This window comes from Chenopodium album, chromosome 17 (genome assembly GCF_948465745.1).
Source record: "Chenopodium album chromosome 17, dcCheAlbu1.1, whole genome shotgun sequence".
Lineage (NCBI taxonomy): Eukaryota > Viridiplantae > Streptophyta > Magnoliopsida > Caryophyllales > Amaranthaceae > Chenopodium > Chenopodium album.
Genome location: NC_137850.1, coordinates 35,940,633 through 35,967,285, shown reverse-complemented (window position 1 = coordinate 35,967,285; position 26,653 = coordinate 35,940,633). Strand labels below are relative to the sequence as shown.

Sequence of the window (26,653 nt, the reverse complement as noted above, 5' to 3'; positions counted from 1 at the left end):
AGTCTCCTACATAAAGGGACAATAATACTATATTAATTACCCTTGTATACACAATTTCCAGCAATTTAAAACCCACTTTAAACAACTTATAATAATCTGAAAATTACTTTAAAACCCCTGATTAACTTCTCTTTAAATGGGTAATTAAACCCTTTCATTAAAATCACAATACTACTACTGTAAATAATATTCTAGCAATAATACTTTGTTAAAAACTCCTTAAAACTCATCAAAAATCATATCTTTATACTTGGTTAATAATCAAAATTAATGGGTATTCAAAACCCCCAAATTAATTTATACAAAAACCCTAAAAATTAAGTCTAAAATAAATTAAAACCCTAACTTTTAATACTTTACAAAAATCCAAAATCAAACCTCTTTATAATTTGAAATTTATACTCTTTAATCATAAAAACATAATTATAAAACGTACTAATCATACTCTAATAATTAAAATCAAAATCCCAAAATATATACTACTTAAAAATAAACTACTACCTCTGTTTCATATTATTTGCAACGATTAGAAATTTTTCCTCTCTATTTTATGTCAAATCGTTGCAAATAATATGTAACAGAGGTAGTAAAAAAAACAAGAGGAGGGAGTAGGGTGGCTCACGGCCAAGGTGGGTGGTCGTCGGGCCTGTAGCGATGACCGACGACGTGGTTGGTGGCGGTGGTGAGGTGGCAGCGGCGGTGCTGGGGTGGCAGCAAGCCCATGCACAGCAGGTGGTCCCTGCATGAAACAAAGAACAAAAGGAAAAGAAAGGGGAAAGAGAAAAAGAAAAGGAAAATTGTTTACCTTGACCATTTGGTCTTTTGGGTGGCAAAATTTTGGGGATTAAATGAGTATTTATAGTATAGGGTTGTTTAGGGTAAGTTTGGGCTTTATAAAAATTGTGGACTTGAATAATAAAATAGATAGCCCAAATGTAAAAATAGAATGATTGGGTTTATTATGAAGGTGGACTATATTCGGATTGAACACTTACTAACCCAAAAATTAAACCTTGTATTATTTAAATCCCATAATAAAAATAATTTGACCCAAAATTATATTTCACAAAAAAAAAAAAATAATTTATAAAGTATATTAAAAATACGAGGTATTACAGATTCCACTGAAAATAAGGCTTATGCTGAAAACAAGACTTTTGCTGAAAACAACAAATCTCAACCATTCATTATTAGCACAAAAGATCAGACGGTTTAAAAGCCCTAAGATCTTTCCAACCTTACATATAATCAATTCAACAGTGTTAAAGGTCACTACATACTAAAATTACCTTATCTAAATTGACGACATTTACATAGAGTCACTATATATAAAAATTACATAACTATATCAATTTGAAAATAATTACATAGAGGTCACTAATATGAACTTAGGGTAATTATATCAATTTGACCCCATTTACCTAGAGGTCACTATATATAAAAATAAGGTAATTATATAAAGCTATATTAATTTTGACGACATTTACACAAAGGTCACTATATATAAAAATAAGGTAAAAATATCAATTTTGACAGCGCTTGCACATAGGTCACTATATATAAAAATAAGGTAGTTTTATAAATTTGACGACTTTACACAAAGGTCACTATATATAAAAATAAGGTAACTATATACATTAAGGTCACTATCTACAAAAATAAGATAATTATATCAATTGATAATTATATCAATTTTGACCACATTTATATTAAGGTCACTATATAAAAATAGGGTAACTATATCAATTTTGACCATATTCTCATAGAAGCCACTATTATACAAAAGAAGGGTAACTATATCAATTTTGACCACATTTACATAAAGGTCACTATATACAAAAATATCAATTTTGACGGCGGTTGTACAGAGATCACTTTATATATATATATATATATATATATATATATATATATATATAAAGGTAACTTTATCAATTTTGACGAGATTTACACAAAGGTCACTATATATAAATATAAGGTAACTATATCATTGATAACTGTATACAAATAGAGGTAACCATATCATTGATAACTATATTATTGGTGCATATATGCAAAATTGTAAATAGAGATCACTATATATAAAATAAGGTATCTATATCATTATAACTATATACAAATAGAGTTCACTATTTATAACAACAAAGATATCATTACATGTCAAAACAGAGTTACTATATGTAAGCCTACGTAGGATTTGAACCTACATCCCATGTGTACCCGTAATTACACATTGCTTGACTCACTTAAGCTAATAGGCTTTTAACGCACCAACCTAGAAAAAACTACCTCATCTTCGTAATTTACAAAAGGTTTGTAAATAAAGTCATTATGAAATTCGTGTTGATGATGATGTCTAAGATGTAGTAATTTATTTAGAATCATAATCTTTTTAAGCATTCCAATTAACACCAAAAGCAACACCACAATTATAACGATGATCATAGATATGGGCACACATTCCTCTGTTATCTCATCATATTGGATTAAGTGTTGTAAAGTTTACTACTCCAAACTTCTTCTCAAGGTCATTGTATTAAGTGTTAGCACTGAACCCACATACCAACAATGATATACAAATTTTAATGCAAGGAAAGCTGTAATCTTTCAATAACCATTGCTCTTTGTTTTTGATATGTTGCACAATTATACCAATTTATTTTGCCGTCTAGCAATGATCCAGCTGATCAGTTTTGTAGTTTGAGCATCAAGTATATACCAAGCATCATTGAATAAAACTTTGAAAGAGTACTATGACAACAGTGGACTTCAACACAATAGTTGTTCTTAGTTTCCTCATATAATCAGTAATACAATATATCTAGTAACTAATCTCATTAGAGTGGTAAAATTAGTCAACGCAGAAATAATAATAGGCTCGGTTTGTCTATTCATTACTGCCTAAAGCAACAAGACATCATAATAGCTAGTACATAATTTACCAAACCTAGGCCTGTTAATCTCTCTCCTCCTCCTATACTCTATGCAATATGAAGATTTCGAGGAATTTTTGGTGCTCTAATATCACTAATTAAAAATAATATCCAATTTTACTCAAATCAAGCTAAAATCAAACTAAAATCAAGCTAAAATCACACATAAAAACCCAATTTACACAAATTAAGAAAAAATATACAAATGAATCTCAAATAATACCACACAAAAAATTAAGTTGAATTTAAACATAATTTCCCAAACCTAGGCCTGCTAATCTCTCTCCTCCTCCTATACTCAACAGAACACAAAACCATATGCAAATACACTGAAATTCACATCCAACAAGCCACAATCTCAACAAAACCTCCGTTTTCTCATTGCCGCTTCAGATAATATAATAATTATGGCAACAAACACAAAAATCGTGAAAATTAAATTAAACAAGCCACAAATTGAAATTTAAATCAAAACTCAAAAAAATCAAATCGATAATCAGTTTGATTTCAGAAAAACATAGAAAATACAAAATTAAACATAAATATAGAACCTAAAAATAACATTATAGCTCAAAAACAACAATATGATGAAATTAATTTGATTTTAAAAATAAACTCACCGATTCGTGACCTAAAATAAAGAAAAATTAATCAAATAAGGTAAAAATCATCTCATAAAGCGAAATTTAAAACGATAATTCACTTGATAGATTATAGACAATGATGGCAACGAATTTGATGAGAATCGAAGCAATTACACTATGATATGGAGATACTGCATAAAGTTTGAAGAACATTTGAGAAATTAGGAGAGAGAAATGACAGGAGAGAGAAAATAATGCATGATAATGAAGGAGGAGATAGAAAGGAAAGGCTTTTGTTCGTAATTGAGAGAAAAAAAAACCAACCGTCAAATTTGATATGTTAGTGGTAGATTATAATCCATGGTCAATATGTTATGTTTTCAGTTTTCAGCTTAAGTCTTATTTTCACATGATCCACTCCCTATATATATATATATATAGAGAGAGAGAGAGTATTTATAGACTACTCCGTGTTCACTAAAAACCAGGTACCATATATATATATATATATATATATATATATATATATATATATATATATATACACGTTCCACTTAACTGTCTAATAAGACTAATAAACAAAATTTAGAGTCGTCACCTTATTTTTATCCGAATAAGGATGGATTTTAAAACAGTCAATTTTAAGAAATAAAACTAAAAAAAAAAAAAAAAAAAAAAACAATTGTTAACTCCATAAAGATAAATAAGGCACAGGGTTCGGGGTTTATCTTAAGAGAATCGAACGTCTGGAACTCGTCTTCCCTTCCGTTCTAAGGAACGGGCTCTTACTATTGCGTTGTTAAAAGTCAAATTTTAAGACATGTTAATCACAAAAAAAAATGATTCAATAATTAATATAAGGTAGGTTTGAACACCAAAGTTGCACTACGTACCGATCATAGTGAAAATTTTGAATTCACTCACGGATCAAAACCTTCGTAGTTCGGACAGATGTCATGTTTTAAATAACCAATTCCATTGGGTTTTTAATTTGGGTAGTTAACATAAACGTCATTTTTTGTAAGTGGGATCTTAGTGATCTTTGACGGATTCACTCATAAAAGTAAAATGAACCACCTTGGTTGAGGAAATCACCCCAATTAGTGATCACCAAAAATGTCTTTTGAAGAAGACAATTCAACAAATGCGTTCCAATTGACGCCTTTTTAGTGGGTCAAGGTATTTTTTGGAGTGAAACTGTAAGGGTTCACTGTATAATCTCACTTTGGGTTTAAAAACACTCAAGGGTAATTTTTGTAAGGTTTTAAGGGTTATGTGTTTAGGCTTAATGGAGTTGACCAAATAAAACACGACACCTGTCAAGGCCTTACTTCCAAATAAAAGGGAACAATAAACTATTTAATCATATCTGATTGTCAATTAATCCATCGGGTAATTATAATGGGATATAAGCTTATTTTTATGGAGATGGATAATTGTTACAACCTTATACAACTAAATAATTAATCTTAACCTCATGTTTGAAATTGAGGCCATAACCTTATATTAACTATCATTAATTATTAGAAATAAACAAGCAAAGTTATGATTCATTCTTGTGTTACAAAAGGATTTGAAATGAGAAGGTTCACAAAATTATAAAAAATTTTAAAGTTTGTCAAAACTTTTATTTCTGAAGTCGTAATAAAATTAAAGTCCGTAAGACATCACTTATTTCGAAAGTCATCTTTTAAATAATATTAAAGATTTTTTTAAAAACATCTTTTGGATTTAGAGTTTGTCAAAAATTCTTATTTCTAAAGTCATCTTTAAAATAAGATTAAGATTTCTTAAAACAACATTTAGAATTAAAGCTTGTTAAAACTCTTATTTCTAAAGTCATCTCTTAAATAAAAATAAAGCATTTAAGACTCTTAATAACTAAGTTTCATAAATGAAAAATACATAATATAGTGTAATATAGGTTCCATGACACCGTTAGTTTCTTAAAAATAAATTAATACAATTTTAAAAAACAATCAAGAGAAAAAAAAACGTGCCTTTTTCATCTCTTTGACAGCTTAAACTAAAAAAAATCATTAAAAATCATAGAAAATCGAAAAAATTATTGTGAGATACGGTAGGAAAGCTCTTGAAAAGTTCTATCACTTGAGCTAAAGAAATAGAACTGCTTCTGGGTGTAAGGGTTGTTTCATAGGCCATCTTTGGGACGTGGTAAGAAACTCTTCACACTTGAACATCCTTTAAATAAACTCTTAATTCCTTAGGTTTTTAAGCTCACTTTAAGAAGGAAATTATTTTTAAAAAAATATCTTAGACAAACACATGAATGTATTAACCTTTCATATTTAAAATGCATTAGAAAGAGATGCAATGCAAAATGCAATTAACCCCCCCTCTTTGTAACCTATCAACTCACCAATAGGTTTGGCTTTCTAATTTGCAGTAATGAAAGATTTAGGGTTAATTTAGCACCTAATATCGTCATTACCCCTATTGGTATCATCACATGGAAACAAACACATTAGTTAGCTTAATAATAATAATAATAATTAAATAAATTAAGAAAGGAATAAAGATAATACCTTGAGCTAGATGTAGCAATTTTTTGGATAACCTCTTTTGTTTATCAAGGATGAAAAGATGATAACTCCTTAATTAAAATGCAATAAAAGAGACAAAGTGATATTTTTTGGAATTTTGAGATATTAAAAGAAATTAGTGCAAAATAAAGCTAAGGAACTTTTTTTTGATTTTTGATTATAGAAAATAAACTTGAAAAATAAAACTAAATCTTAAGAAATAAACTTTTTTTTTTTATTTTAATATAGAATAAGAATACTTAAATAATTAACTAATTTTTTAACAAAGATGAAAATAACAACAATACTTGAACTTGAATTTTTTTTTTTTTTTATACGAATTGAAGATAATAACAATACTTAAATAAAATAACAACTTAATTATATGATGCTTTTAATAAGCCAATAACTTAAAAATAAAGCTAAATTAGAGAGATTTTAACTAAAGCAAAATATTAGAGGAGAATTTTTTTTAGAGAGAATTTTTAGAGAGAGAATTTGTAGGAAATTTTGGTGTGTTAAAATGAGAAAATTAGGGGGGGTATTTATAGGAAAATAAAGGGGTTAATTTGTAAATAAAAAAAAGTAAATAAAATATAATTCGAGGATTATAAAGGTAAATATCAAGATTTTGGTAATAATGAGAATCTTGATATTAAATTTTTCGTTTTATATGTAACAAACTACTTAATCTGTTTTGCAACACTTAAACTGATAAAATAAAGAAAATCGTAATTAAATCAGACTCTAATATTCATATAATTAAAAGGTTCTAAAATGCCATGACATTACAAAAAAGAAAATATATAACCAAGTCATGTCACAACTCAAAAATACTCACATGGTATACGTATGGCAGAGTGCTTACATTTATTTAGTGACTTTTATACTCACCAAGGTACTAAAACAATACTTATAAAACAAACATCTCCCTAAGATGTAAGCTCTGAAAGTTACACACAGACATTAGGTTACAATACTAGTAGGGTTGGACATAATATTTCAGAGTTTATATAAAAAGTATAAAAAAAATAACCCCTGCCCTTATTAGACAGTACATATAAATTTACCCAAGAACATCTAACCATACGACAAAACCTTATAAATACGAGCATTACAAATAATAACTCTTACTAAAAATATAAAGTAATGTAAATCATATAAAATCATAAGATTGACATGATCAAAGTGAAAATACACCATGTAAAATTACACAATATTAAGTCATACGACATAAATTTAAGGTAGTCTGGAGTAAAATATATTCCCTTAACCGAATGACCTAAAAAAAGGGTAAACTCTTATCTTACCTCATTCTACTAAAACATAAATTTATATTTATCATAGTCGTAATGGAAAAAAAAAGATAAAAGGTACAAAACTAGATCAAAACAACAGGCAAACGAATAAAACAGAAGACCAAATTCATGTCGGGAACGTAACGGAAAATACTATTTGAATAGTGTCAAATAGTGTTTGAATAGTGTCAAATAATAGTGTTTTGAATAGTGATATGCAATATGTGACGCGTTTGAAATCTAGCGGTCCCAATTAGCGTCAGATAAATATTGATACAATTGATCCAAATTGAAATTTATTGAATACAATATTAACCGCGGGGGATAAAAAAAAGTAACGTTAATTCACTATTGACGATTGTTTATCAAAATTGACGAAAGAATACACAAACTAGACCGAATAAACAAATCATAAAAAAAGATAAAAGACAAAAGAAAAAGAAAAAAAAAAGAAAAAAAAAAAGTAATACAAAACAACAAAACGAAATGGCCTAAACAATATATCAGAAAGCCATGCATTTAATCAGCGAAGAGAAAGAATGAAAAAACTCGATCCTAAAATAATGTTGAAAATACACTATTCATCTAAAGCTACGCGTAACAAACATACACAATTATACATACGTATCCCTCTTTTACTCTCGTCCATACAACACCTAGATAAATATCGACGGGTTTGGTCCGAACTTGTATTTATCGGAACAAGTATTAACTGCGTAATAAAAAGACAATGACATGTTAACAAGCGTATATAAAAGGAGGTCCCTTTAGCACTACAACATGTAGTACCTATTTAGGTGTGGGAATGTTTGTCATTTCCCTACATTGGTTGGGCATGAGTCTTTAGAGTAGCGGACTTTATAGGTAAACTGGTCATATAATAGGGTATTGCACAAATCGCAAAAAACACTAGATAAAATAATAAAAAAATAAAAAATACTCTAACAATCTAAGTGAACATACGAATATACTTATTATACTCTAAAGGAGTAAACAATACTTGTTTATAAAGAAAATGATATATTCCCCTGACGAGACAAAAAATATTATACTTTATACTTATGCGATTATTATAGATATACATGTATAAAAATACAGTATAAATTGCCTACTTTTTACTATAAAAAGAAAATTGCCCTTATCCAAAATCTCCACTCACTACTTAATTCTAATCTTCTTCCATCTCCCTCCTTACCTGAAAAAACCAAACAAAAACCACCATTAATTTCGGCCACCATGTTTCAAGATAACCAAAAAGATCAGCCTGTCTTTACTTTTGAGGAAGACATGAGGATGATACGGGTGTACTTCATGTACATTGTGGGACTAGTGATCCTCCTAATGGCTGCATTAATTTACTTGTTAATTCACAAGTAAAGCCCGAAAAGAACTTCGGTGGAGCAGAGTAAAAATGCATGTGGTGTTAGCTGTATTTCAATATTTAATAATTTAGTAATTTAGAAGTACAAATTGTAACATGTATTTTGGAAATTATGAATAAAAATCATTATTATTACTCGTTTTCTTTGTTTTAAATAATAAAAAAAAAACGTCATTAAGTTTATAAAAATATTTAGCAAAATAATGATAATTATTTGCAAAAACAATAAAGATAATAATAGTGATAATTACAAAAGTAGGATCAAAATTTGGTGTCTACAATATAAATATATATATATATATATATATATATATATATATATATAAAATAAAATAAAATAAATAGCTAGAATATTAGTCTTATCTGAATGTATGGATGTTCATAGAACTCTTTTCATTATAACTCTTAGTTGAGTCTCTCAAAAACCGGGAGACAAGGAGTACCTAATCAAGAGCCAGTGCAAGTCCCAAAGAAATTTACTCCCTCCGTTCCACAATGATGTTCTTGTTTGGATCTTTGACTTTTTTAAAAAAAGAGAGAATCTTCTAAATTTTCCGTGATGTATAATACTCCCTCTGTCCCCAAAACTTCGATCCTTTTGGCCTAATTTTAGTCCCAAAATAATCGACCTATTTGCATTAAAATACCCACCAATTTACAACAATGTTTGTGCAAAATTAGCTTCCTCATATAAAATTTTGTTTTTTCATATATTTTTAATACTTTATCTCTCTACTTTTTTACAAACCCCATGTAAATTTATCTTTTCAATATGTTTTTATTTCTTTTTATTCAAGTTTCTTAATAACTGCGAAATCAACCCAAAAGGGTCGAAGTTTTGGGGACGGAGGGAGTAACAAATATAGTCATGTGAGATCTAGTTTGATTCGTCTTGGTGAGTATATTATTAATAGGAAAAGTATTGTGTAGAACGGACTCACGTGAGTCCAATCATACAAAAAAAAAATTAATTGTTAGAAATTAGATAATAATGGTCAGATATTTGATAATAAGTATAAAAAATTAGATAATAAGTGTCAGAAATTAGATATTATTAGTCAGGTATTAGATAATAAGTATCAGAAATTATATAATACTGGTCAGATATTAAATAATAAGTATCAGAAATTTGATAATAAGTGTCAGATATTAGAAAATATTGATCAGATATTAGACAATATTGATCAGATATTAGACATATATTCGGTAAATACACAGCTGCTACAATAAAAAGCCTTACTGCATTTAGTGATCTGAAAACCAGCAGCAGAGCTTCATGACCAAGGGATTATTAAATTATGCACCATGAAATCAAGTGATGAGCAAATGACACTCACGCTACCATCTCAACTACGTTTGCAGTTTGCACGAAGGACTAAGAGAAAATGAAAATTTTCCATCAACTATCAAATACAGAGCATGAACCAAGGCAGTAAAACAGATTAAATAAACAAGCTAAGGGTGCACATCAAAACTTGAACAGAAAGAATGAACATTTGAAGCAAGGGTGGAGTAGCGACTAAGAGTTGTTCGATTGGTGCGTATTGTGTGCGATGGATGGAGCAGCGAGTAGGGGTTTTGGCTGGGCGAGTGGTGGACGGTACTACGGGTAAGCAGTTGGGTATGGGAGGGGGAGGGTGGTCGTCGGCCGCCGACAAATGGCTAGGTAGTGGACTAGTGGTAGTGGCAGTGGGTGAGGACTGCATGTGTGATTATAAACCGGATTCACGTGAAACGATCTCACGCAAAACCTTCTCTTATTAATATCCAACTTTTATAATTTTTGATAGTGTGGGATTAAAGATATTTACGGTTAAATATGGGTAAAAATTTGCATCGATTTATGAAATAGGAACATCATTCTGAAACGGATAGAGTATGACTTTAGGTCATTAGAATTGCTCGTTTGACTAGTATCACACCTCGTCATTTTTAGTCTTATTCTGGTTGACTATGAAAGCTCTCCCATCCCACACCTTCCATCCAAGTTCAAGTCTTTCATACTATAAGAAGGCTAACTCAACAAGGTTGCTACTTAATTAGCCCTCTACTCGTCCCTTATTGTGATGGTAATCAAGCATCGAGGTCAATTGGCCTCTCTATAAATTACCCTTATATTGTTATCAAGCATTCGAAATTTCGAACCAAGACATATGTAGTGCCTGCCTTATTTATCGTAATTGTACTCGAGTCCATATCCTAGAACAGGTTGTGTATAATAGTTGCAATGAGTTTGTTAGCGTTTTAGCATATTAATCAAGCTCTTTGTTTCTTCCTTGCTAAAAAAAAAATGAATGCTAATGATGTATGGATCAGACTCATTAGAGTATTATGTATATTTACATTTGGTGGGCTGTTGGACAAGGGTTAAACTAGGCCCAATGTGCATAGTTTGAAGCTTGCAAATGTCTAAGAGGCTAAAGAGTAAAATCCGAAAATATAGATATTATCAAAGGAGCCAAAAACGACTTTTCTTTTATTAGCAGTTGCACATTTACTCAAGAAGAATGCATCACTCACTTGAATATCCACCCTTCATTTTTACAAATAATGAATCCTACGGTTTAAAGTATATTGGATGATGACAATAATCTCAACAAGAATGCATCACTCACTTGAATATCCACCCTTCATTTTTACAAATAACGAATCCAACGGTTTAAAATATATTGGATGCTGACAATAATAAGTTACCTTATTATTAATATCCTTTGTTCTTGTTGTCGTGAGAAATAGTATAAATACCCATCTTACTTTGTTGCAATTTCATGCAATACATTTTGTCTATTATTTCTCATTTCTCCAACAAAATTGTAAACTCAAAAGAAGAATTTTCAAGTTTATTTCCACATTCAAGAAATAAAAATGGTAATTTATTATGTATTTAAATCATTTTGTGCAATTTTTTTTTTTTTTTTTTTTAAAAAAATTTAAGAAGAAATAAAATGATATGGTAAACTGTTATGCAGTCTTATTCCTTTTCAACAAGGCTTTTTTCGGTTTTGGATGGAGAATAAAGAAGTCTCATTTAAACTCTTTAATTAGAAGATCAAGTTTTGGTCAATTTTATTACTCCATATTATTTTATGGTCTAAGAAACTTTTACTATGTCTAATATCAAGTACATATATAGAGGGTAGAGTAAAGTCTAAGAAACTTTTACTATGTCTAATATCAAGTACATATATAGAGGGTAGAGTAAAATTGATATTCACTAATACAAATCTTAGTATAGTATTTTTTTTAAAGTGTAAAGTCGTGTCATATTTTAAATTTTTGAGTGTTTGAAATAAACAAATTCATATGTATATGTTTCTTCCAAGTCAGAATTGAATGAAATTTCTTATATCGATCTACATTTGTGCCTTTAATTAACTACATATGTATTTTTCATTGTTTATTGCAGTCTCTCATCAACACCAACACCAATGAATTCCAGGTGATACATCTATTCCACAAAAATCAAATTTAAATTGTCATAATCTCTATTTTTAGAAATTCATAAGCCTTATTGCAAATTTTCTATTTTCAGGCTGAATTTACTCAAAAATCCGCTAGAGTAAAGTCATTGGACCTTCATCCAGTGCAACCATGGTAATTTAATGAACGATTTTCAACAACCATTCATATATATAAACTTGTGTGCCCTGTATAGTTTACCATATTTGCATTTAATTAACAAAACAAACTATTTATTTAGTCTTTATAAAAACGCATGTAAAAGGCAACTGGATTTTTTTTTTTTGGAACTCCGTAAAAATATTGTTATACATAGCATGTCAATAAGGCATTAACTAATTGTTATCACTTATCAGTAAATATGTAGATAGAAACTAAAATACATCTTCCTAGTTAAAAAAAATAAATTGTAATCCCCTAAATATGCAGGGTCTTGGTTGGTCTTTACTCTGGAACAGTCCAAATTTGGAACTATCAGTCGAAGGTAATAATCGAGATGTTTCATATTTATAAATTGATTTTCTTTTGCTATTTTACTTTCTACTTGAAATTTACAACTTATTTATTTTCTAATCTTTTTTCTCTCAGAGTATGGAGAAATCGTTCGAGGTTACTACCAATGTACCAGGCATGTCTTCGATTTTCCCTAAGAGCCTATTATGTATACCCGGGTGTATCAAACTTTTACTTGGTACTCCATATATGTTATGTCTTGTTAATAAAGTAGCTATGTGATAATTTTGACAGTGAGATCAGCAATATTTGTAACACAAAAGGATTGGATAGTAATTGGGAGCGATGACAAAATGATCCGAGTGTATGACTACAAAACTGAAGAGAAGGTGAAGGAGTTTATAGCACATGATGATTACGTGAGGGACATTGTTGTTCATCCCACTCTTCCATACATTTTAACCGCATCCGATGATAAACAAATCAAGCTCTGGGATTGGGAAATCGATTGGGTTTGTACTCGAACCTTCCAAGGACACTCACATTATGTGATGCAGGTGGCTATCAACCCGAATGACCATAACAACTTTGTGAGTGTATCTCTTGATGGATCGATTAAGGTACGTACTACATAGGAATTTTGATCATATATAACATCACTGCCTGACTAATTAAAGTTGGAATGGTTTCTCAAGAAAACTACTAGTATTAATAATAAACCTAACCATAAGACATTTGTAAAGATTATCATGATTAGATTTGTGAAACATTGATTTAGAGAATCAACACATTTAGAATTGCACAATAGTCATATTTGAGTCTATTAATTATATTAATTTTGTCATTATTATCTCTTCTATTAATATAGATATGGAATCTTGACAACTCGAACCCAATTACATCAGTAGTTGCCCATAACACTGGAGTTAACTGCGTTGATTATTACTTAACAAGTGATAATAAACTCTATATATTCACTGGTTCGGATGATTTTACCACAAAGGTTAGTTCATACTCTATGCTTATTACATTAATATTATGATATATTGATAATAGTTTTCATATATTATGATTTCAATTCAATGAAAATCTAATTTCTGATAGCATGTAAAAATTAGGTATGGAACTATGAAAATATGAACTGTGTTGAAGTGTTAAAAGGACACACAAACAATGTGTCTACAGCTCTTGTTCATCCTAACCTTCCGCTCATTTTTACCGGATCTGAGGACAAAACAATTAAAATTTGGAATGCAATCACTTACAAGTAAGATTCTTACTCCTTTCAAACATTTTTTATTATTAATTTTCATTTTGTTGTGGTTTTTCTTTCTTAAAGCAACATATATATGTTTTCATTTTCATACAATTTCATTTTTGTATATTACTCCGATGATATAATCAAATTTCTTTAAATAGGCTGGAGAAGACCCTAGATCAAGGTCTTGGACGAGTGTGGACACTTAAGTATGACAAAATTTCCAACCAGTAAGACTATCAAGCTTATCCTTTATTTGAAAAACTTTAATTTTGGGTTCAAATTACTAATCATGATTTTGGGTTCAATGTGTTAGGATTGTTATTGGCTGTGACGAGGGATTTCTCGTGGGAAAGTTTGAGCCTTGAAGAATTCGAACTGTGGGATGTCTTGGAACCAAATTTGAGCAGATTGATGTCTACCTGAAATGCTGAATATGCGTTTATTTTCTAAAGATTTTAGCATGCACTGCGTGCATTTAGATCTAGTGCTACAATAAATAAAGGGCCATTGTCCTACATATTAATGTATTTTCATACTTTGCAACACCATTAATTTTAGGACTAATATGATGTTATTTGAGAAGCTTTAGAACTTCCTCTATTTTGCTTAATCTAGTTTTTTTTTTCCCTTTCTTTCATATGCACTCCTTGTGTTCTTTTTGGTTCCATTCACTTTTCATTTTTGGTCGAGCTATTATGTTTTACTCACTTTGCTATATTCGATTTGGCATACCCCTTTTACAATTTTACCCCTTCAATTCCACATATCAATTTTTCATACTCTCTTTTCATTTATTCACCTTTTCTTTACACAAACCCACTTATTTACATTTGCTATCTTACTTTATTCTACACCCATTCACATTCTTCAATAATTTTTAAATTGCGTATTTATAGTAAGCGAGTAGAACATAAGAGAATCGATATAGCATTTTTTTTCTTAACATATTAGTTTATCTTAAAATGTTTTTTTTTTTAACTAGCGAAGAAGTAAGGAAAGGAAGAGATTGGAAAGACAACATGGTTAAAGAAGAGAAAGCAGTGGGGGATCCAGAAAAATATTTAACGGGGTTAAAATGCATTTGATTAATTTTAATGGGGTCCTTTGACATAAAAACAAAAATGTAATTTTTTAAAAAATTAATAATTTTATTAAAAAAAATTCTTTTTTTTTATGCTCAAGTGGCCGGGGTCAAGAGACCCCATTCAAATGGCTTGCGTCCGCCACTTAGAGAAAGGAAGGGGAAATGTGAGCTCCACTTTTTTCCCTCCAATTCTCTTCAATATTGGAGGGATCATGCTTAACTATTAAAATGAGAGGAAAAATGAATCTCTCCCTCTCCTTCCCCCAAATGTATACATCAAATGTTTTCTACCAATCCCAATATTTTTTTAATAAAATTATTGGAATGGGTAGAAAAATGAATACTAGTTAATGTATAACTCAAATGTTGTATATTAAAAATAACAGGCCAAAGGTTATACTCCTCCGTCCCTTTTGAAGGAAAATCACGGGAATTAAGGTGAAAAATGTGAAGTAATGAAAGTATATGGGAAAGTAAAATTTTCAATTAATAAAGTAATAAAAGTGCATAGGAAAGAGACATTTCCAATTAAAAAAATAATTAAAGTACAAGGGAAAGATAAATTGATAGATTCAAGAGTGTAAAACATTAAATTAGTCAAAAGTTTACACCATTTTTATGGCAAATGTTAGGGTAAAATAGGAAGATGACTTAATAAGAACAAAAAAAAAATAAGGGTATAAAAGTCTTTCTATGTATCTTAATAATTATGAAAATGTGAAATGTGACAAACATTTTTTTTAATTTTTTTTAAGAACCAAATGTGACAAACATTTAGGGACACCAAAAATGACAAAAGTGACAATCAAATGGGGACAAAGGGAGTATTATTATTTAAAAAATTTCCTTAAATATATATAAAGTATAAAACTCTTTTTTTTTAATTTTTTTTTATTTGAAACTAAGTATGAAACTCATGTTATTTCTAAAACAGATGGAATACGAAAGTAACGCCAACAATCTAGCTATCTATAACTATTACTAAACAAATTACCGCTTACATCATAACTATACACGTGGCATCTTCTTATTAAAAATTTTCCCTCTAAAACTATTGTTGACATCATTTTTATTTATTTATTTATTTTGTTATATTTTTATTTTTTATGATTATTTTTTTTTCTTTTTCAAGGTTAAGCTAACATTTTTAAAATTTTATTATAGTTATGAAGTTAATTATAGTATTTATGTCCTCCATTTTAGCTTAATAAATTTAACGAGAGAGATCAGGATTACTACGTTTTGCTTAAAAAATTTAGGTTACACCATTACAAGTAAATTTTTTTTACCATTGAAATCGTGCATCTCACGGGACTAACCTTGTATCTATTAAAGAGGTTTCTCCAAAACCTTAATCCTCAATTCTCATGCACTCTCTCTCTCTCTCTCTCTCTCTCTTTTTTTAATTGCACTATTCTCCAAATAACATTCATCTCCTTTTCCTTTCCAAATAAAAAAACTTCCCTAAAAAAATAAAAAAAAAAAACAACTTTCTAAATAACTTCTACTTCTAATATTTTTATTATTCCCCCCCCCCTTTTTTTTGAACTTATTTCCCTTATATATCTTAATATATACACATACTTTCTATTTTACTTAATATAACAAAAAAAACACACACACACACAAAAATTACCTATTTTAATACATCATCTAATAAATTGCTTTTTAGAAATTCCAAAATTACAAGAAATCTATATTATTATTGGCTTTATTGCACATTTTTTTTCTAACATTTTTGCATAATACGTGCAAATCAATCTTTAAATTATGTGTACTTCATTTAAGAAAAAAAAAATTACAACCACCATAATATTGAGTAACCCCTTTACCGAGTAACCCTTGACCAACTTAGTAACCCCTACACAAATAACCGGCCACACGGTGTGGTCGGCCACATATGAAACTTTGTGAAACAAAAATTTATACATCATATGTTTTCTACCCATCCCAATAATTTCGCTTTTTTTTTTTTTGAGGAAATTCAATATCTACCGACATTTCACTTTGTGTTGTTTTCCTTCACGTATAATATAATCCGTGCATTTTTCCATTGAGCATAATATAATCCGTGCATTAGCACGGGTACGCACATTGACTGATATTTCAAAACAAAAAAAAGACGTTCAATAACTACCTTATTATTAATCCAATAATCATAAAAAAAATAAAAAAAAAGAAGAAGAAGAACACATTTTCTGTGCGATCAGTCACCAATGTGGGTGCTTGCAAAAAAACAAAGTAACTCTAATAACATTGACGGAGTAACCCTTTTAACACTAAAGGGGTTACTTCTAGAACACTGGATAGATAAGGGTCTGTTCTCTTCAGATTAATTTCAGTTTAGTTCAGTTCCAATAAGTTCAATTCAGTTCAGTTCTTAATTTACTTCTCTCATAAAATATTCAATTCAGTTCAGCTTATTTCAGTCAATCAGAACAGGTCCTAACTCTTATAAAACTGATAAATAACTTTTATAATAGAAGGTCACACGGTGTGACCACCCATAATTATCATATAAATTTAACTTTTTGTATTTGAAACATAATTTTTGTTATTAAATTTTTTTAAATAACATTATATATACCTGTGCATTACACTAGACACTTTAGTTACTTACAAGTCACGAGTATTAATACTCCCTCCGTTTCAATTTGTTAGTCCCATATACTATTTTGGGCGTTTTAAAAAGATCTACCTATATTGACTATATTCCACTTTTAACTTAGTTTTTATTTCCTATTTCATACATATTAGTTACTTACAAGTCACGAGTATTAATACTCCCCCCGTTTCAATTTGTTAGTCCCATATACTATTTTGGGCGTTTTAAAAAGATCTACCTATATTGACTATATTCCACTTTTAACTTAGTTTTTATTTCCTATTTCATACATATTAAATTCTGATTGGTTTAATTAATTGATGGTGAATTGATGACATGACTCTAAATCTAGAAATTATTCCCTTGACTTATGCAATTATGTTTGATGGTTTTCAAAAAAAATCAAAACAATCTAAATAAGGCAAAACTATTTATGAATTATTTTTTAATTTAATGTTAGATTCCAAATATTCTTATTTTCTTATTTTATGTGATTGATTTAATATGGAACTATCATATTGAAACGGAAGGAGCATGTATTATTAATATATACTTCGTTGGTGTCAAAAAAAATATATACATTATATATATACTTCGTACTACGTACGTATTATTGAGCATTGTATTGAAGAACGTTGATTTTCTTTGTCTTATTAATCTGAATTTTTTTGTTGAAGCGGAGCATTCTCTCCTCCATTGAAGCGACTTCTGAGGTAAGATGTTTTTTCAAAATTATCAAATATCAATTTCACAATCTAGTGTTAACCGTCAATTTAATTTGGGTTCGGATTGATTATTGAACTATTAGTTATAATTAATTATTCCGCACTGCTATTCATATCAAAAGCGAGATGAATTGTTGTTAGAATATATGATATAATTATCATATATGCAATTTATTGTACTTATCTTTATTTTAGTTAAGTAAATATTTTAATGTATATCTTAGCATGTATATGGCCTAACTTGAAGGTTTACGTTTCCTTGTCAACAACCATAATTGTAGGCTTATAGTTGACTTGTATGTTGTATATATTTGCACAATATTGCTAATGAGAAGGCATCGAATTCCATTCTTTCATGGTATCGGCTTTTTTCGATCCTCACCCTAACAATTCCCTATCTTCTCTTCTTCTACTTCCGCTGCTATTCTCATGGCTGAATCATCAAAATTTCATCCTGCTCTCACCATTTCTAATGTGAAATCCCTCATTCCCATCACATTAGATGCCCAACATGGCATGTACCATTCTTGGTCGGCTCTCTTCAAGGTTCTTGTTAGGGTCCATGATTTGCATAATCATATAAATCCTCCTACGGAGGAAACTGAAATTGCCGCATATGCAGCATCTAAGGTCGCCGATCCAGCCTTTTGGAAGCGTCTTGATGTCGCGGTTCTCAATTGGATATACGGGAATATATCCCCCGATCTCTTCACTGCTATCTTGCTAAAGGACGACACCGCTCAAGGGGCTTGGGCGCGTCTCGAGTCTATGTTACAGGACAACAAAGTCTCACGGGCTACTCATTTGGAGGAGGAGCTTGCGGACCTCGACTTTGAGAATTTCTCGTCAATTGATAGCTATTGCAACCACATCAAGTCACTTGCTGATCAACTTGCCGATGTGGATGCTCCCTTTTCTGACAGTCGGCTTGTGCTCAAGCTAACGGCTGGATTATCGGAAGCCTATGCCGGAACGGTTGACATAATTCAGAATCAAGAGCCATTGCCCTCCTTCAAAAGTTGTCGCTCCCGACTCAAACTTGCGGAGAGGACGATTAAAAATTACCTTGCCAAGGAAGGAAGTTCAAGCAATCACTTACCTACTGCTCTTGTCGCCGGCACCTCTGGCCACCACGGATCGGACAGCAACTCCGTCTCCTCTTCTTCTCACTCCAACTCCAAAGGAAACAAGCAAAAGAAGTCAGGCTCCAAATCTTCTGGAAAGGGCCACAACAACAACACCAATCCGCAAATTGTACCACAAACCTAACCCCCTCTTGGGCCCCACCGGTGCCTTTCAATTGGGAGCAGCAGCCATGGGCTGCCTGGGCTCCGTGGGTGGCGCAATGGCCCAACCCGCCCCCTGTCCATACCCTGCTTCCTCTTGGGCTTCGAGACCAGCCCACAATGCAGGGGGTCGGTCACCTAAGCCGGGTATTTTGTGTTGGGTTTCGATTAGTCCGACTCACTACGGAAGAAAACCCGAGCCAAGACCACACTCACAATAATTATAACCATAAAGCATAACTAACTTAAACAACAAGATTAAGAAAGGGATTAATACCTTTGGCGCGTGTTTCGCTCACTAAAAGAGCTCTTACTTCGAAAGCTCTAAGCCCCGCTCACACGAGGACCTCCAACGAAGTCCACCCGCAACTCGACCCCCGAAAATGGTCCAATTCTTAGGGGTTAGCTAAGCCCGACCTAAACCCGAGTAATTATATGTGTTCAAAGGTTTTCTCAATGGAGATTCCTTTTTCAACACCTTACTCAAGTGATTTTCCCAATACCCCAACTTGGGTATTTATAGGGAAAAACAAGAGTGAGATTTTCTCTTCCATCAATGTGGGAGAATTGATTTTTCTATTTTATTTTTAAATCAAAAATAAAATTAATTATCAAGATACTAATAAATCAACAAGTGGCATATTCATGAGAGAGGTTAGGTGAGGACCATTTGGAAGGGGGGGACCAAACTTGCTCCCCATTCCTCTCCCATAGCCGTCCAACATAACACTCAAGCCCCAATCTATGCGCGCCACGTGGCACCCACACTTGGGCACCAAAGCACCCCAACTGCTTGTTGCTGCCGCACACTCGGCCCAACAGGTCACGCACATATGTGCTGGCTGCTTGGTTGTGGCCTACTGCTAGCGAGCCACAGACCAATGTGTGGGCTGCTAGCCGTGGCCTGCTAGCATGCTAGCCTTGGTGTTAGAATCCGCCTTTTTTTCTATGTACCCTCTTCCTTTTCCTTGTATTTTCCTTAGGTTTTACCTTCTAAGTCTTTTCCTTTTATTTTCTAGACTCTAGGGAGTATTATTGTGTTACTGTAGTTTTAGTGTTCACTTGTATTTCTCTATGCAATCAATATAAAGCTCTTTAAGGAGTGATTGGTTATTGAATCATAGCTTCTTACCCAATTGCCATTGCTTTAAGACTTGTGTGTTGTTTTAAGCTTTTATAGATATTGTGCTTACCTTGTTTTAAAGCATCCCCCTCCAAAAGACGTCTCCATTTCGTCGGTTCAGCTTGTGCCCGCTTTGAAGCATCGGCCGTCACAAGCCCCGACTCCGCACCCGTGGTTGACGAGTGCTTCCTTGACATACCCTTGGTCCGTGTTGCTTTGTGCTCACGAACCTTTCCTGCTCTAGGCTTGCGTCCTTGTCATCAATAGACAAGAGCGCACCGCACGATCCGGTGTCAGATTATTCGGACCGTGACAGTTGGTATCAGAGCCGGCTCATTCTAAAGTTGTCCAACATGGTGATGCCTGAACATGCTGATACGTGGGAAGAGAGAATTTCCTGGCTAGAAGGCAAATCGGAATTTTGGGCTATACTCGAAGAAAGAGTACCTAAGCTCGAAGATATAGTAATAAAACAAGTTGAGCAAATAGAAAAGCTGGAGTCAATGGTTGATGGGTTGACGGAGCAGCTCAATTTCGTTCAAGGAGTAGCGGACGAGGCTCAAGACAAATGTGCTACCCTGATGCGTCCCCAAAGAGGACTCGGGGGAAGTAGGAGTAAGATAAAACCTCCCAAACCTCGAACCTTTAATGGCACAAGAGACTCAAAGGAAGTCGATAACTTCATCTTCGATATGGAACAATACTTCCGCATATGCCAATTGGAAGATGATCTTAAGGTTGACACGGCCACAATGTACTTGGTGGACGATGCGAAACTCTGGTGGCGAACTAAGTACGCCGACATACAAGCAAAGAGGACGTCGGTAGATACTTGGGAGGATTTAAAGAAGGAGCTGATAGCTCAATTTTATCCAGAGAACACGGAGTTCGTGGCTCGTACAAAGTTGGCCACCTTACAACACAAGACCTCTATTCGGGAGTATGTAAAAGAATATTCCGCGTGCATGCTAGAGATTCATGACATGTCCGAGAAGGACCGCCTGTTTAATTTTGTACGAGGCTTGAAGGATTGGGCCCAGAGAGAGATTTGGCGCCAGAAGATAGACACCTTGTCGGGGGCCATAGCCGCAGCTGAAAGGTTGATGGACTACTCGTCGGATAAGGGACTAAATCAGAAGAAAGGAGCTAGTGGATCAGCATCCAGTACCCCAAAGAGTAACACGGGGAACTCCCAAGTCAGTTCGAACATCATGGGGAGTAGGTACAAAAGTGGTGGAGATGACCCCCGAAGGAATGGAGCGTTCGCGTCGACTAACAGAGGTGCGGCCTCAAGCTCCACCTCATGGAATAAGCCCCTCACTTGTATCCTTTGTCGCGGGCCTCACAAATGCTTCAAGTGTCGCCACAAAGGAGAAATTGACAACCTTCAGAAGAAACTCTCCTCGATGTCATTCGAACAGGAGAAAGTGGAGAGCAGGGAAGAGGCGGAGAACGACGAAGAAGAAACCTCGAGACTAAGTTCAATACGTTTCATGTACTCCATGGGAGCAGACGCGTCGGAACTGATGTACGTGGAAGTATTGATTAATGGGAAAAGGGTCAAAGCTATGTTTGACACTGGAGCCACCCACAACTTTGTCACCAGGGAGATTGCTAGCCAGTTGGGGTTGGAAGTGATACGAGGCGGAGGCCGCATTAAGTCTGTCAACGCAGAAGCTCAACCTATCCACGGTATCACCAAGAACGTTAAAGCCAAGATTGGGGACTGGAATGGCACTCTCGATTTCACAGTGGCACCGATGGATGATTTCAAGATGGTATTAGGAATGGATTTTCTCCGTGTCAGCAAAGCTGTTCCAATGCCCCACCTGGGCTCCCTACTTGTTGACGGAAACCATCCTTGTCTCTTGCGAACGTGTTCGCCGGGAAAAACGGGGGAATGTAAGAAGGGCTCTCTGTTGTCCGTAATGCAACTCAAGAAGGGAATGAAGAGAAATGAGCCAACATTCCTTGCTACCCTCTCGCTGAAAGAAGATGAGATAGAGACTGACCTCCCTCCTGCCATGAAGAGATTGCTCGAAGAATTTGCTAACCTTCTTCCTAAGGAGCTGCTGAAATCACTTCCTCCTCGGAGAGCCATCGATCATACCATACAGTTGGTGCCAGGAGATAGACCTCCCACGCGAAGCCCCTACCGAATGGCACCTCCCGAGTTAGCGGAACTGCGCAGACAGCTTGATGAGTTACTCCAATCTGGGTTCATCCGACCTTCTAAGGCACCGTATGGAGCACCAGTTCTCTTTCAGAAGAAACAAGATGGGAGTTTGAGATTATGCATCGATTATCGAGCCTTAAACAAGCTTACAGTGAGAAATCACTACCCTATACCTTTGGTGGCCGACTTATTCGACCAATTGGGTGATGCTGTTTACTTCACCAAACATGATCTTCGGTCGGGCTATCATCAAGTTCGGATTGCCCAAGGAGACGAACAGAAGACAGCCTGCGTCACCAGATATGGAGCTTTCGAGTGGTTGGTTATGCCGTTTGGGCTGACAAACGCTCCAGCAACATTCTGCACGTTGATGAACCAAGTCTTCCACGAGTACCTTGATAAGTTTGTAGTGGTATACTTAGACGACATTGTGATCTTTAGCCGCACCCTTGAAGACCACCTGGAGCACTTGAGAAAGGTATTCTTGAAATTAAGAGAACATCATTTGTTTGTGAAGCAGGAGAAATGCGCTTTCGCTCAGAAAGAAGTGGGCTTCCTCGGACACTTGGTAGGTGGAGGTCGCATCATAATGGATTCAAAGAAAATCAAAGCCATCAACGACTAGCAGGCTCCAAAGAATGTTTTAGAATTAAGATCGTTCTTGGGGCTAGCTAACTACTACCTCCGTTTCATTCAGAGATATTCGACAATTGCTAACCCCTTCACAGACTTGTTGAAGAAGGATCGGAAATGGAGTTGGGCAGACGAGCAGCAGGGAGCTTTTCTCAAGCTTAAGGAAGCGGTGACGAAAGAGCCTGTCCTAACCCTTCCAAACACCAACAAACCATTCGAAGTTGAGACCGATGCATTAGACTTTGCTCTAGGTGGGGTCCTTTTGCAGGAAGGCCACCCGATCGCTTATGAGAGCCGAAAGCTGAGTGGAGCCGAAAAAAGATATGCTGCTCAAGAAAAGGAGTTACTGGCTATCGTCCACTGCTTGAGAGGGTGGAGGCACTATCTGCTGGGATCCAAGTTCCTTGTTCGCACCGACAATACCGCAGCAAGCCACTTCCTTACCCAACCGATGCTAACAGGAAAGCAAGCACGATGGCAGGAAGTGCTCGCTGATTTTGATGTGGAGTTCACCTATAGAACAGGAGCCAGTAATCGGGTAGCGGATGTTTTGAGTCGACGAGTTGACTTGGCTGCAGTACGGATGTTGTCTCCTCTAGCCGCCAGCAATGTTTCTACCTCAGTAAAAGATCAGGTCAAGCAACACCTATCCGAAGACCCCATGACGAGCACCCTCAAGGGATTGATTGAAAACGGGAAGACAAGACGTTTTTGGATGGACGGGGATCTCATCTACACCAAAGGCAACAAACTATTCATACCAAAAGCGGGAGGCCTGCGGAGGATGCTTCTGAAAAAATGCCATGATACCCTATGGGCTGGACACCCTGGCTAGCAGAGGACCTTAATCTTGTTGTCCATGGGTTATTATTGGCCAGCAATGAAGGGGGGTGTCATCAACTACACCCAAACTTGCTTAGTTTGCGAACAAGACAAAGTTGATCGTCAGAAGCCTGGAGGTCTTTTAGACTCTATGTCCGTTCCAGCACGTCCGTGGGAGAGTGTGTCTATGGATTTTATTAGTGGTCTACCTAAGGTGGATCAATATTCAGTTGTAATGGTGGTGATCGACAGGTTTTCGAAGTATGCTACCTTCGTCCCCGTGTAGAAGGCTTGCGGTGCTGAGGAGACAGCGGCGCTGTTTTTCAAACACATTGTGAAGTATTGGGGGTTGCCTCAAAGCATCGTCAGTGACAAAGATACCAGATTCACGAGCATATTTTGCATAGAGTTGTTCAAGCTAATGGGGTCGAACTTAACCATGTCTTCATGTCACCACCCCCAATCCGACGGGCAAACAGAGAGATTCAACGGTCTCTTAGAGGAATACTTGAGGCATTTCGTCAACTCCAATCAGAAAGACTGGGTGAAAATCCTTGACGTCGCTCAACTCTGCTTCAACGCCCAAAAGAGCTCCGCTTCCAACAAAAGTCCGTTTGAGTTGGTGATGGGCCAACAACCTCTTTTACCTCACACCATAACAACGTCTGAAGAAGGGAGAAGCCGCGAAGCCCGGGAATTCAAGGAAGAGTGGCAACAAAACATGGAAGTTGCTCGCGCTTACCTAAAGCGGGCAGCAAGGAGAATGAAGAAATGAGCCGATCAGAACAGGAGGCCACAAGAGTTTGATGTTGGGGACATGGTAATGGTGAAGGTGCTACCGGAACAGCTGAAGTTCCTCAGAGGGAAAGATCGCCGACTAATCAGGAAATATGAAGGCCTCATCCGCATTACTAAACGGATTGGGAAGAACGCATACAAGGTTGAACCCCCAGTGTGGATGAAGATACACCCTGTCTTCCACGTCAGTCGTCTCAAGCCCTATCATCCAGATCAAGAGGACAACAACCGCAACACCAGCAACCGCGCCAACATCAGAACGAGGACGAGGACAACACCTGCAACAGAAGATTAGTCTTTTATGTTTTGCTTTGTAAGTCGACGAGGTCGTCGACAGCTCAAGTGGGGGAGGATGTTAGAATCCGCCTCTTTTTCTATGTACCCCCTTCCTTTTCCTTGTATTTTCCTTAGGTTTTACCTTCTAAGTCTTTTCCTTTTATTTTCTAGACTTTAGGGAGTATTATTGTGTTACTGTAGTTTCAATGTTCACTTGTATTTCTCTATGCAATCAATATAAAGCTCTTTAAAGAGTGATTGGTTATTGAATCATAGCTCCTTACCCCATTGCCATTGCTTTAAGACTTGTGTGTTGTTTTAAGCCTTTATAGATATTGTGCTTACCTTGTTTTAAAGCATCCCCCTCCAAAAGACGCCTCCATTTCGTCGGTTCCGCTTGTGCCCACTTTGAAGCATCGGCCGTCACAAGCCCCGACTCCGCACCCGTGGTTGACGAGTGCTTCCTTGAGATACCCTTGGTCCGTGTTGCTGTGTGCTCACGAACCTTTCCCGCTCTAAGCTTGCGTCCTTGTCATCAATAAACAAGAGCGCGCCGCACGATCCGGTGTCAGATTATTCGGACCGTGACACTTGGCTTGCTAGCATGCCTCGCACATTTGTGCAGGTTGCTAGCCTTGGCCTGCTGCTAGCATGCCTTGCACATTTGTGCGGGCTGCTAGCCTTGGCCTGCTGCTAGCAATGGTGCGCTAGCATGCACCAGCCAGCCTAGGCTCGGCTTGGTGTGCTTTCTAGCCACCTTGCTAGGCCATATGCCCCTAACACTTGGTTTGCTCGGGGCATTCCGATGCCAGGGGTATTTTGGTAATTTTGTTGATTTATTAGTAATTTTCTCTTCTTGTCTTTTATTATTTTCGACTCGACTTCCGACGCTCGGTTTCGACGCTCCAAGCTCGAATTTCCGACGTCTAAATATAAATTACTCGGACGACTCATTAATTCCTTCCGAATTAATTCGTCGCGTCGGTTCGTCAGTTGCTTGGGTGTGACCCGAAGGGTTCAGTCAAGATTAAGCTGTAATATTAATTATACATTAATATTACTGATCTGAAGCGGCCTCCATCCAGGCATTCCGATCACTTGACCTCACTGAATAATTAGCTTTCTAATAATTCCGAACCCTCTATCGGAATAATACACTTGTTCGAAGGACATCATTCGTTTCATTTTGGGCTCGAGGCCACAAGTCAGTCTT

General features: G+C 34.7%; 1 protein-coding gene across 1 annotated transcript; it reads left to right on the top strand.

The window, feature by feature from the left end:
• The first annotated feature begins 11,517 nt into the window (after positions 1–11,517).
• LOC145587861 (coatomer subunit beta'-1-like) lies at positions 11,518–14,476 on the top strand. Its single transcript, XM_081644535.1, has 10 exons — positions 11,518–11,607; positions 12,146–12,178; positions 12,272–12,333; positions 12,628–12,682; positions 12,787–12,826; positions 12,946–13,271; positions 13,520–13,654; positions 13,770–13,918; positions 14,071–14,139; positions 14,226–14,476. The coding sequence occupies exons 1-10, from the start codon at positions 11,605–11,607 to the stop codon at positions 14,275–14,277; spliced, it is 924 nt and encodes a 307-aa protein (XP_081500661.1). The 5' UTR covers positions 11,518–11,604; the 3' UTR covers positions 14,278–14,476.
• Positions 14,477–26,653: the final 12,177 nt, after the last annotated feature.